This window comes from Chrysoperla carnea, chromosome 1, assembly GCF_905475395.1.
Source record: "Chrysoperla carnea chromosome 1, inChrCarn1.1, whole genome shotgun sequence".
NCBI classification, from domain to species: Eukaryota; Metazoa; Arthropoda; class Insecta; order Neuroptera; family Chrysopidae; genus Chrysoperla; species Chrysoperla carnea.
Genome location: NC_058337.1, coordinates 90,225,854 through 90,241,559, shown reverse-complemented (window position 1 = coordinate 90,241,559; position 15,706 = coordinate 90,225,854). Strand labels below are relative to the sequence as shown.

The 15,706-nt window shown below is 27.8% G+C and overlaps 1 protein-coding gene across 2 annotated transcripts; it reads left to right on the top strand.

Annotated features, from left to right (window-relative positions):
* Window positions 1–3,874: 3,874 nt before the first annotated feature.
* On the top strand, window positions 3,875–13,888 carry LOC123305053 (lysosome-associated membrane glycoprotein 1-like). 2 transcript variants are annotated; one of them, XM_044886655.1, is made up of 5 exons: window positions 3,875–4,043; window positions 10,416–10,934; window positions 11,349–11,537; window positions 11,776–11,911; window positions 12,737–12,900. In XM_044886655.1, the coding sequence occupies exons 1-5, from the start codon at window positions 3,989–3,991 to the stop codon at window positions 12,846–12,848; spliced, it is 1,011 nt and encodes a 336-aa protein (XP_044742590.1). In that variant the 5' UTR covers window positions 3,875–3,988; the 3' UTR covers window positions 12,849–12,900. The 2 variants fall into 2 exon arrangements, with proteins under 2 accessions (XP_044742590.1, XP_044742592.1); XM_044886657.1 differs by lacking the exon at window positions 12,737–12,900 and adding an exon at window positions 13,634–13,888 and having other exon boundaries at window positions 3,876–4,043.
* Window positions 13,889–15,706: the final 1,818 nt, after the last annotated feature.

Genomic DNA, 15,706 nt, shown 5'->3' with positions numbered 1-15,706 from the left:
GTATTTGCCTATACACACATAGGCAATTAGGCATTTATTATACAAATAAGTACATTTTCCAGCTTTAATTTAGCTATAACATGAAATCCTGTCATTTTCATGACTTGTGATAATGGGAACTTTTCTTTAGAATGACTTAGACTATCATTCCCCAAAGTTTGACCGAAATACAGATTACGTCTAATTTGTGCGAGGTCGTGAATCCGACTTTTTTATCATTGGTAGTAAATTCAGCGCCTTGTTTTGTCTCATTTCTCTGTGTTATAAACTAAAAAAGAAAATATGTATGAATCGTAATTAATTGAAAGATAACGTGTTTCAATTTTCCTCATTTTATCCAAGAAATGTAAAAAACAAATTTTGTAGTTATAGGTAACAATATTTAACGATGAAAATTCTAACAGAATTAATAGATTAGAAACAATTATTAATTCGGTTAGTGTTTTAAATATTGTTTATAAAGGATCTTTTTAAAAGGTACAAAGTTTAAATCGAAACTGAACTTACAAAAATAATATTTATTGCCATAATATTAGGTTCTTTGAAAAGCATAGTCATGCCCAAAATTACATTTTAACAAAAACATCTCTTTATATTTGTCGCGGAAAAGATATCTTCTTTATACATTCATGAAGAGATTCCCAAAGTACTTTTATCATCGTAGCAGATAAAGACTTAAACTAATAACGTCGGGCAAACATATTTTCTCACGCGTGTTGCACAATATACTATTTCTTATTATTTATATTTTCTGAACACATTATATACAAATTAAGCTCTTATCTCTGCCTATCAAGATTAATTAATTGTATAATGATATTTTTATTAAATTGTACATAATAAACCACAAGGCCACAAAGTAAGAATCTTTTTCTTCTACGTTTCTTTCCTATTCAGATAGGTATAGTTTTTTGATCGTGTGTGTACATAAATATCTAATTGACTCATATTAAAATTGTTGTGTTTTAATAAAAATGCACAAAATATTGTATACAGAAAAGCAATGAATTAATTAATTAATTCAATTCTAACTATGTGTATATCGGGTATCACAAAAGTATCAGGACGGTTCAAGAACTTTCCAGAGATGTGTCCCACAAAATCTATTTAGTTAGCGCAAATGACCGTAGAAAATCCTATAAAGGTTCACTTTTAATTTTAAATATATACCTTTTTTATTTTCGATTCATGTAAAAGACATATTTTGTTCGAAACATTTTTTTGTAAGCGAAATAGTTACGACAGAAAACAAATTCAAAATAGGATCAAATAAATATTCTGTTAATAGACTCCTTATAAAAGGCTGACCTCATTAAGAACGATCTTATTCTTATGTAATTTTCATTTCAAGTTTATTTGAAAATTCATTTTTTTCACAAGTAGCAAATTTTATTCCTATGATCTAAGTGAATAAGTAAAAATACCTCAGCTTGCAAGGTGAAAATTAATGGAACTGTTAGATTCCTCGTTGAAAATTACTTTAGAATGCCTTTCTTTTATGTCTTTTACGTGAATCCACACGAAAAAGTTACTATCTTAAATTTTAAAATTGACCTTCATGGAGCCTTCCACGGTCATTACAAGACCAGAGTAATATACAAATTAAATTATTTTTGACCCTAAAAACTTTTGTTTGGAACATTTTTTTAAAATTCTCTCTGGAAAGTCCTTGGATCGTCCCGTTATTTTTGTGACACAGTGTATATTATTATGTGCATAATTTATAATAAGCTAAGATACTAAAATTATTACAATATGTTTTATTATAAATGAACCAGAATGTAAGTATTAATTTAATAAAAACAAACTGTACATGTTTTAAATATAAATGTATTATAAAAAAAAAAAAAAAAACATTTTTATCCTTTCAATTACATTTACTTAATCAAATAATTACATTATCCCATCCACGCCTTTTACTTTTCAGTGAATTTTTAAACATTTTCAATCTTTACTTGTAAAACTGCACTTTCGAAATATACCCGTTCACAATGGATTTGTAAAAGTCTAAAACTTTTCCATAAAATAGAACAAATGTGTTTTCAGTATTAGGGTGGTTCCATATGTGACTGACACTACATTTGGCCCAACATGCATTTTATTTTGCGTTATATAATGAATTCTATGTTAACCGTTGTAGTTTTAGAATAGTCTTTTAGTTGATTCTATATTTATCCCTCTGCACTGTGGTAAAAAATGTGCTCAAAAAACTTAATGATATATTATTATATTATTTATTTAACAGAATGCAAGTGTGACTGACACTACATGCAAAACGCAGTCGCCTTCGAGAATGTAAAACTTCGAAAATCTTTCTCAAAAATTTATTACTTAAGATACTGAAAGATGCAATATTTTAATAGTAATATTTTTTTCCATTCATAAACTTTTCCATAGAACCACCTATTATACAACATTATAGTGTTTTTCACAGAACTCAAATGTCATCATATGTGACAAACTGAAATTCTGCTAGCATCTACACAGTGCACACACAAACCTAGTTTAACTATAGTTTTATTCACAGAAACGATGCAATGAAGCTCGAAAAATTTGAACAGTAAGTCAGGTTTGAATGCGGTTTCCACATAAATAATATACATTTTATAATTACATTTTAAATTAACCGTAAATATACTAAAGTCACAATTCGGATAATAGTGATGAAAATGATTCCAAATTTATTATTCGAGAGTTTTTGGAGAACACTGAATATCGCGTCAAAATTGGTCGCCGAGGTACCTGGTGCCGATATTGTCATGATATTCGTGTTCAGCGACCCCAAAAACTCTCAAGTAACAAATTTGGAATCATTTTCATCATTATTAACCGAATTGTGAATTTAGTATATTTACGGTTAATTTAAAATGCAATTATAAAATGCATATTATTTATGCAAATTGTATGTTTTAAATTTGAAAAGTATGACCCAACTTTATTAGGATTACATACTTGATTTATCAAAATTGAATAAAATTTGGATGTGATAGAGCAATATTAAATTTTTTGGATTCTGATGACGTCATAAAGTTAAAAAAATCGATTTTTTTGATAACACAGGCAAATTTGATCCGATTTTATTGAAAGTTTTTTTGAAACCCACTAATTTTGAGTCATTTTTTTAAGCTGTGATGTCAATTTTACGCTAGTTATCGCTTATGTGCTTAATTCCGGGACCAGGACTCCGCAGTCTTGAAACATATTAGAGCTAGGTTAATTTTGATCACAAATTTGAAAAGTATGGCCCAAATTTATTAGGATTACATAGTTGGTTTATCAAAATTGGATAAAATTTGGATATGATAGCGCAAAATTAAATTTTTTGGATTCTGATAACGTCATAAAGTTAAAAAAAACGATTTTTTTGATAACACAGACAAATTTGATCCGATTTTATTATAATTTCTTTCTAAACCCATTAATTTTGAGTCATTCTTTTCAGATGTGATGTCAGTTTTTCGCTAGCTGTCACTTATGTGCTTCATTCCGGGACCTGGACTCCACATTCTTGAAACATATTAGAGAAAGAGAAAATTATTTCTTGATGCAAAAAATTTTTTTATTGACTCAAGAAAATTATCCTTTTTGATATTCTTGAGCCAAGATAACCAATTTTTCTGTGTATCAACAGAATTTATCATATCATTACAATTGCTTATAGTGTTTGATATCCTAAATCTGAAGGCAACGACGAAGGGTTAACAAGATTACAGTTTATTACAGCAAACAAAAATGACAGGAATATTTCTAATGTCTATGTGGTTGTAGTCTATTGTTTGTTTACTCTGTTTGTTTTACAAAATGCACCTTATGTTTTGCTCTATTGAAAGTATGCGCACGCACTAGTACAAGAAACAAATAATTTTGAATGCGCAATAACAAGAACGATTACATTTAGAACTTGTAGTTGTGTGAATCGGTTTAATCTACTATTTCATAAAATAAATTCTTTAAAAAAGTGTCAAATTATCTTTTTAGTTAATTTAAAATGTTAAAAATGAAGTATTTAATCTTGTTTTTATCGTGTATAGCCGTATGTTTAGGTAATGTAAAATAATATTTTATATATCAAAAATTATTTTAACAAAAAAAAAATGACGTCGCTTTTCTGTGACAGGTCATCACGTGATGATATTTGTTCAATTTAATAATTCTGTTTTGTATTTAAACAAAATAATTATTTAAAAAAATTAATGTATAAGTTGAGTATTCCAGTTGTTTATCATTATGATATTTCCACCTCGAAATATTTTAAGATGAAAATCTTAAGTAAATGTTTATAAAACTCTTATTTCTTTGTGCATAATCTCTGTAGCTTATCAATTTATAATTGACTATTTGATTACATAAATATGTCTTGGAACTGTTAATAGGTTGTTATTATTCAAAGATAAGTTTTAATTTCGTATCATGCTTCCTAGAAATGTTGGAGGTTGGAATATATGACTTGACTTTTTTATGTACCTTGATTATATGCAATATGTATTCGAAAAATGATTCATAGATAATAATGAACTTTTTAGGTTTCATCCAAAATGCAATAAATCGTCTAATACTTCTTCAGCTATTTCAGTTCGTACATTTTTTAATTTCATGTTTATGTACACATTCGAATAAAAAACGTGTTTTTACACGCTTGACGCTATACAAAAGTGCATCAATGCTGGAAGCCATATTTTGTTTTTAAATTCGATAATTCTTTTAGCCGAGTAATTTTCCTAAGAAAATTTTCATTGCCTTTTAGATTCGTAGGTGTATTTAATTTTTTTTAACAATTCAATAATTTCAATTAAATTACTTCAGTAGGTAATTCAACTGTTATCAGTCGATATTTTGTAACGAATATTTTTGATAGTGCCCCCCACAATTATTAGGCAGACAGATGAATTATTTTATTAGTATTCAAAACCTATGCAAAAAAAAAAAATTAATTAAAAAATTGAACTGAATCATCCAAACAAATTAATTGATTGTTGGTACAAAGTTGATTATTTTTTCCGTGCTTTGTTCAATTAGACGCAGAGTGACTAACAATTCTCATAACAATATTTTTAATAATTTATTTGAATACATTTTCTTTATACACTCTCCTAAAATATTTTCGGAAGTTGGCTCTTGTTGATCTTGGAGGAACTATTTATGATTGAAGAATATGTTCCGTTGTGAAAGAAAGTATATTTCGATGAAGGAGCTTTCATCATTTCGATTAGCGTAAAGGAATAGTCATTGATTTGATACTGTCGTTAAATTAAATATGATTTTCGAAAAAATAAGTCAAATTATAATAAATAATTGAAAAAATATATTAAGAAATAGGCCGACAGGTAAGACTAAACTTATCATTGACACGTTTGGGCGTTTGTTTCTTGGAAGTTGGAACTATAAAACCGGTTTTATATTTACCTTCTGTTGTAGTGGGATCATGTGAACGTTCTTAATAAAAATATTTAAAAAATAGATAAATAAAATAAATAAGAGCTTTAATTATTCAAATTGAGCGAGAATTCTGTCCTTTGTTAGGTTTAAACTTTGATATAAGACCAACAAAAAACATGTACCCTCCCTACTATTATAATGTGAATCCCCATGCTGATAAGATACATGGGCTGCAGTATGCCTGAAGATTAATTCGTAAGTAAACTTACGGGACACTCAGTTCTATCACTAGCTTTTCCGAGTCTTTAGATGGAAGCCAGCTCGCCCCCTTTCCTTGACATTACACTTGCTTGTATGCAAGCTTTATTTGTATCCATCAACAGAAATCTATACAAAATATTTTAGTGTAATGTTGATTTTTTTAAAGTTTTTTTTCGTATAATTCATTTTAAATTTCAAAATTAATTATAAAAAAATGTTATACAATAATAAACTGTTGACTATATTTCATCCTGTTCAGTATATTCCACAGATAGCATTAAACTACTAAAATAATCAAAAGTTAGTAATAGAATCCATAATATAAAATGCCAATTGATATTATAAAAAAACATTTTTGATGTACCATGTTTTTATAACGTACTATAAAGTATAAAATAATAAATAGCTATTAAAATACTTAAGAAGAGTAAGAGTAAGATTGGTAACGAAAAACAAGAGGACCTATTCTATGGATCGAATCAAAGGAATTTCAACGTTTAAATTGTGGTTTTAATTGGCCAATTTGCAAATCAAAAAGCTAGACGCGCTTGCCTCTGAAAATATTAACAGTACCTATATTGAAATTTATCAGTACTATGAATGAATCATTTTATTTATTTAAAAATTGTATATCGAAACTTAATTCATTTTATTTTATGTAAAATTTCGGTTATGGGATGGCATTTTTCACTTTGCTCAGGGGCAGGTCTAAGGTTAAATCCAGTCTTGATTGTGTTAAATATGAGTCACACGAACCTTTGATATCAAACGCACGTTTTGGCCTTGTGTAATTGATAACAATTAATGTCACACGTTTGTTGAAATGGGTGGGCGTTGATTTTAACTCATGTTTTACGAACTTTCATTAATGTATTTTTGTTTACAATATACAAACTTGTTAAATCGAAGACCTCAACCGACAAATAACTTCATCTTTCATTTATATATACTTGGCAAATATATTCCGAACTTTATTTCATAAACTGTTAATATATGTAGATATAATCTACCTGTACAACCTAAGGTGTCTCTGAAAAAGATCGGCCTAACGCTCTACAAGGTACAGCTCGGCTCAAAAAAGACTGATTTAACTAAATTTATCTTAGTACCAAGTTGCTTCAAGTGGGTCCAAAATTGAAATTTTGTAATTACATATTTTTAATTAAAATTAAATCTATGATTGGTTACTTTTCCGAAAGTTTTTGACGTGTTGCCCCTAAATTCTACCCTGAATATGGTAAAAATTCATTTTTTCCATTATTGAAAGTCATGATATACCCAAGCGGGGCTGAGACACTTACTGCTAATCCAAGTTTACAAATTTACCTGAACTATACCTGTTAGAGAGTTGTACAAGCCTTTTAGAGACATGTATATCTAACTATAATATAATAAAATACTAGTCTGTTTTCATTTGTGTTCCATCAAGGCTTAGGAAAGATTAAAGTTGTCAAAGGTGGGGTTTTTATTTTCTTTTTAATAATTCTCTAATCAACAATCATTAATTTAACAAAATACGAAAACGAGAAGTTTTTTTTTTAATCAGCTATTTTATGTTACCCCTTCTTGAACCTTACTTAATATTTTTCAAGTTTCACTGTTTTCGAAATTAATTTTAGTTGTGAACGAGATGAATTACTACATTCATTAACCTACTTGAATGAATTCAATGATCTTAGACAAGGCCACATACTTACAAAACAAGTGTTTAGAAAAAAAGTTAATTTTATGCGCTGTTAATAACTAAAATATTGTTAGATTTTTGGATGAGTAAAATGTCTGGGATTTTTATTTATTTAAAAAATTCGTTTTAAATTAAAAAAATGATATATTTTAGAAGATAAAATTCCAAAAACAATCTTCTTATAAAATTTTAAATCATTTTTAAAAGTATCCTAAAAAACCCAGATATTTTATACAAATAATAATAATAATAAATTCATAAAAGTTCATATGAAAGAAGAAACTGGCTGATCAATCAACGCACAGTTAAAACCACTCTGCCTAGAACCATGAAATTTTGCACAAACGTTTTTTAAATGGCATAAGTGTGCACTAAGGGGGGGTTGGAAATTCAACCCCAAGAGGTTGGAATTTTGTATAAAACTTGGTCAATTTTGAAGTTAGAAATGCTTCTTGCTAACAATAATTGTTGAAAAAATAATTGTCTTATTACATTTATTATACCTGATAAATTTTAAGAATTGAAATGATATGTGAGTTTTTCTACATGATTAACCGAAATTCGTTTTTCTACATGATAAACCGAGCTTTATTCGGTTGAATACTGAATGATAGCCCAATACGCGCTTATAATCTCTATAAATTCAATATAGAGATGTAATTGCATAATACTACATCGGTAAATTCATATAAAAATCCCATCATTAATAACAAATAACAATTCTTATCATTGGGTATTCATTTCGGCAAAACTATCATTTGGTCGTCTTATCCTCGGACCAAATATTGAGGATACCTTTAAGACACACATTCTTAATGGTTAGTCCATAAACAAGTTTTTTTACGACGATTCATCTTGTTTTTCCTTGAAATAGTACCAAAAACGAGTATTTTCCTTGGGGAATAAGATATTATTTTTTATGGAGAATAAGATATTATAATTTATGATTTTATTAATTTTAGTACATCGTATCTTTTTTTTTTTTTGTAAATTGTATTTTCGTACGCTTGAAATAAAATCTTTCTCGAATTCTTTTTCCTATTCGTGATCTTTAAGTGCATTATTTATTGGGCTTTTTCTGCTAAACAAGTCTTAAAATACTTAATATGAAGGTACTGGGATTTTTTGTTTGTTAAAAGAAAAAAATACAATCCACAAATGATGGTAGATATTCAGAAAATCTGATGAATTCACAGATTATAAGTTAATTTTTTAAATTAAAAATTATAATCTTTGGATGAATTAAATAATCATAGCGCTGAGGAAAATTTTATTGATTCAAAATAAAATAATAAAACATAACTTGATTTCAAGGTCATTTAATAACGGTTGTCATATAATTTAGAAATTTTTCCATGATAACATTAGACAAGCGCATTTTTGCAAAAATATTTCTATCATTTATGTTGATATTAAAAATTATAATAAAATATGCATTAATTTACTCTTTTATTTACATGAATGATGAATAATATTTAAGAGATAACATTTACATTTAGTGTAGTCAGTAGTGTTAATATGTATTTCATGTAAAATGACGACTATTAGTAATTATTATTGCTTAGTATTTCATTTTGTGCAAGCCGTTATCCGCCCACTGTTTCGCTGGACAATTTTCTTATTCTTCATTAAACTCCCCTTTATGTTTTGGTTTATTGAAATTTATTTTGCTTAACGAATAAATAATACCTATTTTTGTTATCTAAGTGGTTCATGATACAATGATGAATACCTTCAAAATCAGTCCTGTAGTCGCATATTGATAATTAAATCATTTGATATAATGTAACAGGAAGGGGTGATAGCCTAGAATAATTTTGCAGGAAATGGTAGCTTTTTATTACGTTTTAAAGCGCATTAGAGGAAAATAGAATAAAAACTTCCTTTTGTATAGACAAAATATCTGACGTAGACACTGCATGACTTTTAGTGCCCTTTATAAATCGCTAAAATTGATTTAGAAAAACTTAAAATGCATATTTCTATTGAAATCCGAAAATCTAAATTTTGGATATCGCTATTTGTAGTTTCGTTCGATAAAAACGCGACATTATCTATACACCACATATTTAATAGATAAAGAATATATTTTTGTGTTGTGTCACCAATACCTGATATATAGATAGTGACGTTTTTTTATTGAACGCAAGTATATAATGAAATACAAAATAAGAAGTGTACATTAGATGCTTTAACAGTACTAAATTCAAAATTTTAACATTCTATGTCTAAAGAAAGTTGGTATAAAACTTTTGATATAAAAATCATTCTTTAGTTAAAAAATTGTTGAATTCATGTATATATTTACTTATTTAGTAAATCAATATCGAACACGAAATTTTAAGAACACGCCTTTGTTGGCTTTGAATCCATTGTAGATTAAATACATTTTGTTTATTCATTCATGAACTATTACAAACAATGGATTTTCAATTGATAGAAATTCTAACTATTAATAGAAGAAAAATTTGGAATTTTCAACTATATTTGCATATTTTATGACTCTTTTTAAAGTAGTCCGGCCAACTATTATTTGATGAATAAATGAATGATAATACAATTATGTTAATAAGTACTTAAGTTGATTGGAAAATTATGTAGTTAAATAGTCTTTATAATATAAAAATAAATTATAAAATAAACACAGATTTGTCACTACTCCTTGAACTGTATTAAATATATTTTATTTACTTAACGTCAGATTGCGTTAAATCAAAATCCGGGAAAATTTAATGGTAGATAAAAGATGTCTGCAGAATTATGCTTCAATTAAATTTTTCATTTTTGTAAAACATTCTTTTTTCAAGAATAATGTGTAATCTCGTTCTAGACCGTAGATCACAGATATTAATGATTCACCATTTTCCGAAAATAATACTATTTAAATAAATTACCTATTATTTTCGTAAGTTCTGGAAAAATACTAAACAATTTCATAAAAATAAATGTTACTAACTTCTTAAATCAAAAAAGAATTTTTGATTCAACTCATGTGCAATCGTTACTGATTTTTATGCATATAGAATTTTTCCCTTAAAATTCGAATAGTTAACAAATTTTGAAGTGAATGTTATTAGAATTACCCTTTTTGTAGGTGCTGATACTTCGACGACACCAAGCTCAGTAACTAGTTCAACTACAAATGCGCCACCATCAACCTCCACTGCGGCACCAAACACAACAACCGCAGCACCAACAACAACTTCAACCGTTGCACCTGCACCAAACACAACCACCGTAGCACCAACAACATCAACTACTGCACCGAACGTTACAACTGTGGCACCAACAACCTCCACAGTAGCTCCAACACCAAAACCAGTTGAACCGACAATGGGAACATGGGTTTTAAATAAAACTGGACAAGTGTGTATTGTAGCACAAATGGCGTTGCAAGTAAAAATTACATATAAAACAAATTCAAATGTATCAATGGATGATTTCGTTAATTTACCATCTGCAAATGAAACCACTTTTGATGGTGTGTGTGGTAATGACACACAAAATTTAATCATCAAATGGAACAATAATAGTTTGGAGCTTTCCTTTGCAAAGAACGTAACTGAAAAAGAATTTATGTTGAATAAATTGAATTTAACTGTGCAAGTACAAGGTTAGTATGTTTTGTTAAAAAAATTTGTTACTCTCAGTTATGACATTTTTAATAAACATTTTTTACATTTTTGTTAAAATTTCATTTTAAAAAAAGTTTTCTTGCGATTTACAAAAAATCAAATAGTTTTTGCAGGAGTAGGGATTGAATCTTTGAGTTAGTTTAGTTCTTGGATAACTCATGATCAAAATAGGTATTGATATCCGTAGGAACTTAGGATAGAAAAGTAAAAATGTTTGAACTCTCGTACGGATGAATCGTTTGTGGATTGAACCCGTCATAGGTACTATGTATTAGTATTACTATTCCATGTATTTTCTCAACTTATTTATTGTTGATCTGTCCAGACCATACACTGTTAAAATATTTAACATAAAATAAAGTATAAATAAATTTTAATTTATTTTGTTTTAGATAAACTCATGGAAGCTACTTTAGACAAACCATCATTCATTACACCATTAAGTATGTCATATAAATGCGATCGTGAAGAAACATTAAAATTAGTTACTCCAAATGGAAATGATACAATTTTAGTTAATGTACAACATTTGCAATTAGAAGCCTTCCGAACAGATAATACCACTGTTAAATTTAGTACAGGTAATAAATTTGAAAATGATTTTTTTGGAAGATGTTCTGTTACAAAAGTTAAGTAAATAATTCTGTTTTATTTTGTTTGAAATTATAGAAGTAATCAATTTTTTTGCATAAAAAAAATAAATACTGGAAAGAAATATTATTAGACAGGATAAATTAATTTTTGGATACTTGTAACATTACACTCCAATTCACTCATATTATTATGATTTAAGATATTGATGATTTATGTTCTTTTTAGCTCAAGAATGTCGAGTACCAACACAAGATATTGTACCAATCGCAGTCGGTTGTGCTCTTGCAGCATTAGTCCTAATTGTTTTAGTCGCATATTTAGTAGGAAGACGTCGCGTAACAGCACGTGGATATCTCAGCATGTGAGTTGTTCCTCTAAAACACTTGATCTAACTTTTTAAATTATCCCTTCGTAATTAGATCTATTGTTACAACATCCAACAAAAATAATATTAGAAAAAAAGAGGATAACTGTCTTGGAGGGAGATAAAAGTACTGACATGCTTTTTTCTTAAAACCTGTTATTGCTTTATTCCATTTGCAATTATTATCTCTTTTGGCTATTAAAAAAAATATGTTAACAAGAATTAATTTTTTATTTCCATTTTACAAGCAAGATTATCTATTTTTTGTTAAGGTTAGGTCCAAAATATTCTGAAGAAATAGATTTTTCATAACAGTCCAGACACTATTAACTATAAGGTTTATAAATATTATTTTTGGACTTTACCGTAACAATTAAACAAACTTCAAAGGTAAAGTTAAATTAAAATTTCCCATTCATGAAATTTATGTTTAAACAGTTATCTTTTTAGTTAGATTTATATTAGTAAGTATAAATGATTTTAGGTATACAAATTTTTCAGATAGAATTTATTTGAAATGTAGCTACATGTACTTTTTTAAATCAGGACTTAAAAATTTAATTTACTAACTTTTATTAAAATGTTTAATTTGTTTTCTTTTTATGAACATCAGAAAATTAAGATAAAACTAAAATTTTATAAAGATAAAATAGTATGAAAACAGCACAAGTTTGTTTCATTACATTGTACTGTCCAAACAACCTGTTTTTAAAGCATTATCTGATGTAAAATACTGTATGCTGTTTTATGTAGACAAGTGCAAAATATCCAATTATAAGAATCCAAGTAGAGAATCTGAAATACCTTTAAATAATTTTTCAGCACTTTGGTGGATTGCTTTGTATTGGTAGCATTGATTTGTTTATCCACTCATCAAATAATAATCATCAACATTCATATTCAAAACTTATCGTTCAATGGTCATTTTTTTTAAACATTTTCATTTATCAACTTGAAAAATGTATTCACATTAAGATCATTAAGCTTAAAACCAAAAGGTTTGTACTTTCCAAAATGATTATCGCAATTATAAGTAAAATGAGTAGCATTGTTCGAAAATCTTTAATTAACCATTTTCAATATTAATCACTGTCTAACTATCTTTGTCTAATTACTAACATCAGCTTCTTTTTTTTATGTTTCATTCGATACTGATTTATTTGTAATATAAAAAATACGTCAGATACGCTTCATTATATTTCAACTGGACAGATTCCTTAGTATATTCATCTTTGGCCTTTAGAGTAATACATCGCGTAACAGCTTATGAAGTTAATAGTTATTAAATTATTAATGTTTTTTAATTGAAATAAATAATTATGACTTGTCTTTTTCGTGAAAAGTATCTAGATGCATATAATTGTGGTCTAAGTTTCTCCAGAGAGGTATTAAACAAAACTCGCGTTTCTTGTTATTGGAATTTTGCACCACTTATTTATTATTCAACATAATCGGAAAACTTTTATGGGAAAGTACGAACATGTAAGATTCTTGGCGTATCGCGTGTAAATGAATAAACGTGAGATCTGATAACATACATTTTTGATATTTTACAAGTTTACAACTATATTATGTAACTTTTCTAAACAAATGATTCTTTGCTTTTATTTTTAACACTAATTTTATTTTTCTATTTGGAATTAGTTTTGCACCTTGTCTACGTTACACATAAAAAAAAGGTTTAATATAATATATTTAATAAAAATGTCAAATTTCTAGTTGAAATACGAAAGATGCTGCAGAAAAAACATCCTGGGGGTATACAATAATTAAATAATATTCCAGCATTTAAATAATTACCTTATTTGAAGTATTTGTTATAAAATAAAAATAAACGAGAGTTCTGGTGCTAGTTAAAAATTAAAATATTATGGAATGAGCTGATAAATTTTATCTTTTAATTAAGGCATCGGCATACAGGCTGTGATTTCAATTAAAAAGTGTGTATTGTTTATTAAAAAAAAATTAATTTGGATTTAAGCCTTTTATGTCATTAATATTAATATTTTGTAAATTACACAAAGAAAAAAAACTTAAAAAAAAAATGTTACTACTACATGTAAGAGAAAAAATAAATTTTGTTTTGGGTCATTTAAGTTTTTTTTTATTTCTTTTCCTATAGAAGTTAATTTTAATTATTCTGATTTTCACTTCTTTGGCTGGGGGCATAGAATGAACATACCAAGAGTATCGATAGCCGAAGAATTAACAATGAAAAAATTTAATTTCAACGACTGCGAATCAACCATAAGTTTGTGTTTATTTTGAAAGTCTCAATGGTTATGTAAATCAACAACAATGGTCATGTATATAGCCACATATTTTAGTATTTAAAAGAAGGCACAAATATAGTGGTGTAATACCTAAGTAGATATAAATTCATTGCTCATAATGTCTCTAGATACGGATACTTGCCGCGGAGAAATATTTAGGTACAGATATAACAACAAACAAGTGGCTTAGTTAATTGTTGAAATACTCCGTATAGACAGTGCTGAATGTGGTTTCGTTCCTTTTTTATAAATTAGATAAATTTAAAAAGATTAAATAGAATATTCTACTATGGAATATGTTCTCGAAAAAGACCCCTTTATCTTATCGGATGAATTTGGTATGAAATAAGAAATAGTTCCTATTTTGTATAGCAGCTAAGCCGTCATGGTCTTGACTAGCTATTTTTCAGATAACATGAAAAAGAGATGTGTAATGCATTTTTACCATTTCTCTCCATAAAAGTTAATGAGCAATAATACCCTGATCCGCATAAAAAAACTAATATTTTTTCGAAGATCACTAGATTTTGGAGCAAATTCGACTTGAAAATATGTCATTGTTGCATTTAATCGAAAGATAATACGCTAGCTTTAGAAAATTATTTTAGGCAAAAGTTAATGACGGCAATACAGGTCATTCGTCTGTGTTAATGACTTTTAAGCCTAGATAAATTTTCAAGATCATTTGACGATCAAGGTCAAATACCTTTCTTATGATACCAAGTTAAATTTGTTAACAGACTAGTGTAATGAATGTAGTTACCTATATTGACTTACGTTTTCATATTGTATGAGCAAATTCACAGCGATCTGTTAACCAATCGATATTGGTATCACAATAAGGATAATTTAATCACGAAAATAATGGTATAGGCTTGCCTGCAAAAAACTTGTATGAACAAATTTAAAATTAATCCATGTCCTCATTGACTTTATATTACTTTATAATGTCAATGCATGTCCTATACCAAAGAAAATACAGTTGATCATTTCAAAAGTATGCACCTTTGAGATGATATGATTATTGTTTTGAGTGAAAACATTTTAGATATCTAGAGGGAAGTTCAAAAATGGCACCTTGAGAATTTTTAGTTTCACCCCTTAGCCAACCCAACTTTGAAATTTCAAATGGTCTCCCTACTTAATTATACATCATTTAAAAGGCTGTAAAATTCTCTATTCACCATGTTAAAGTGAAAGCACGTCAATTCAGGTATCCATGGGAAGTTCAATAATCCTCCCCCCCACGTACCCCAACTTTGGAATTTCAAATGATTCTTCCTATTTTGTGATACCTCATTTGAAAGGCCGTAAAATTTTCTCTTTAACCATGATTTAAAAAAATAGAATCGATCGATTGGCTCTTAAAATGGACTACCCAGTCTATTTGAATTGAATTCTTACCCTCCATCTGTTGCGTAGTCTATCTTATGAACCACTCGATCGATTTCATATTTTTAAGCATGGTTAAAGAGAGAATTATATACCCTTTCAAATGAGGTATCATAAAATAGGAATT

Excerpts from the sequence above, each read along its gene's own strand:
- LOC123305053 (XM_044886655.1), top strand. The coding sequence starts at position 3,989 with ATGTTAAAAATGAAGTATTTAATCTTGTTTTTATCGTGTATAGCCGTA. Across the intron at positions 4,044-10,415 it reads GTGTATAGCCGTATGTTTAG|GTGCTGATACTTCGACGACA; the intron begins GTAATGTAAAAT and ends CCCTTTTTGTAG. Across the intron at positions 10,935-11,348 it reads TTTAACTGTGCAAGTACAAG|ATAAACTCATGGAAGCTACT; the intron begins GTTAGTATGTTT and ends ATTTTGTTTTAG.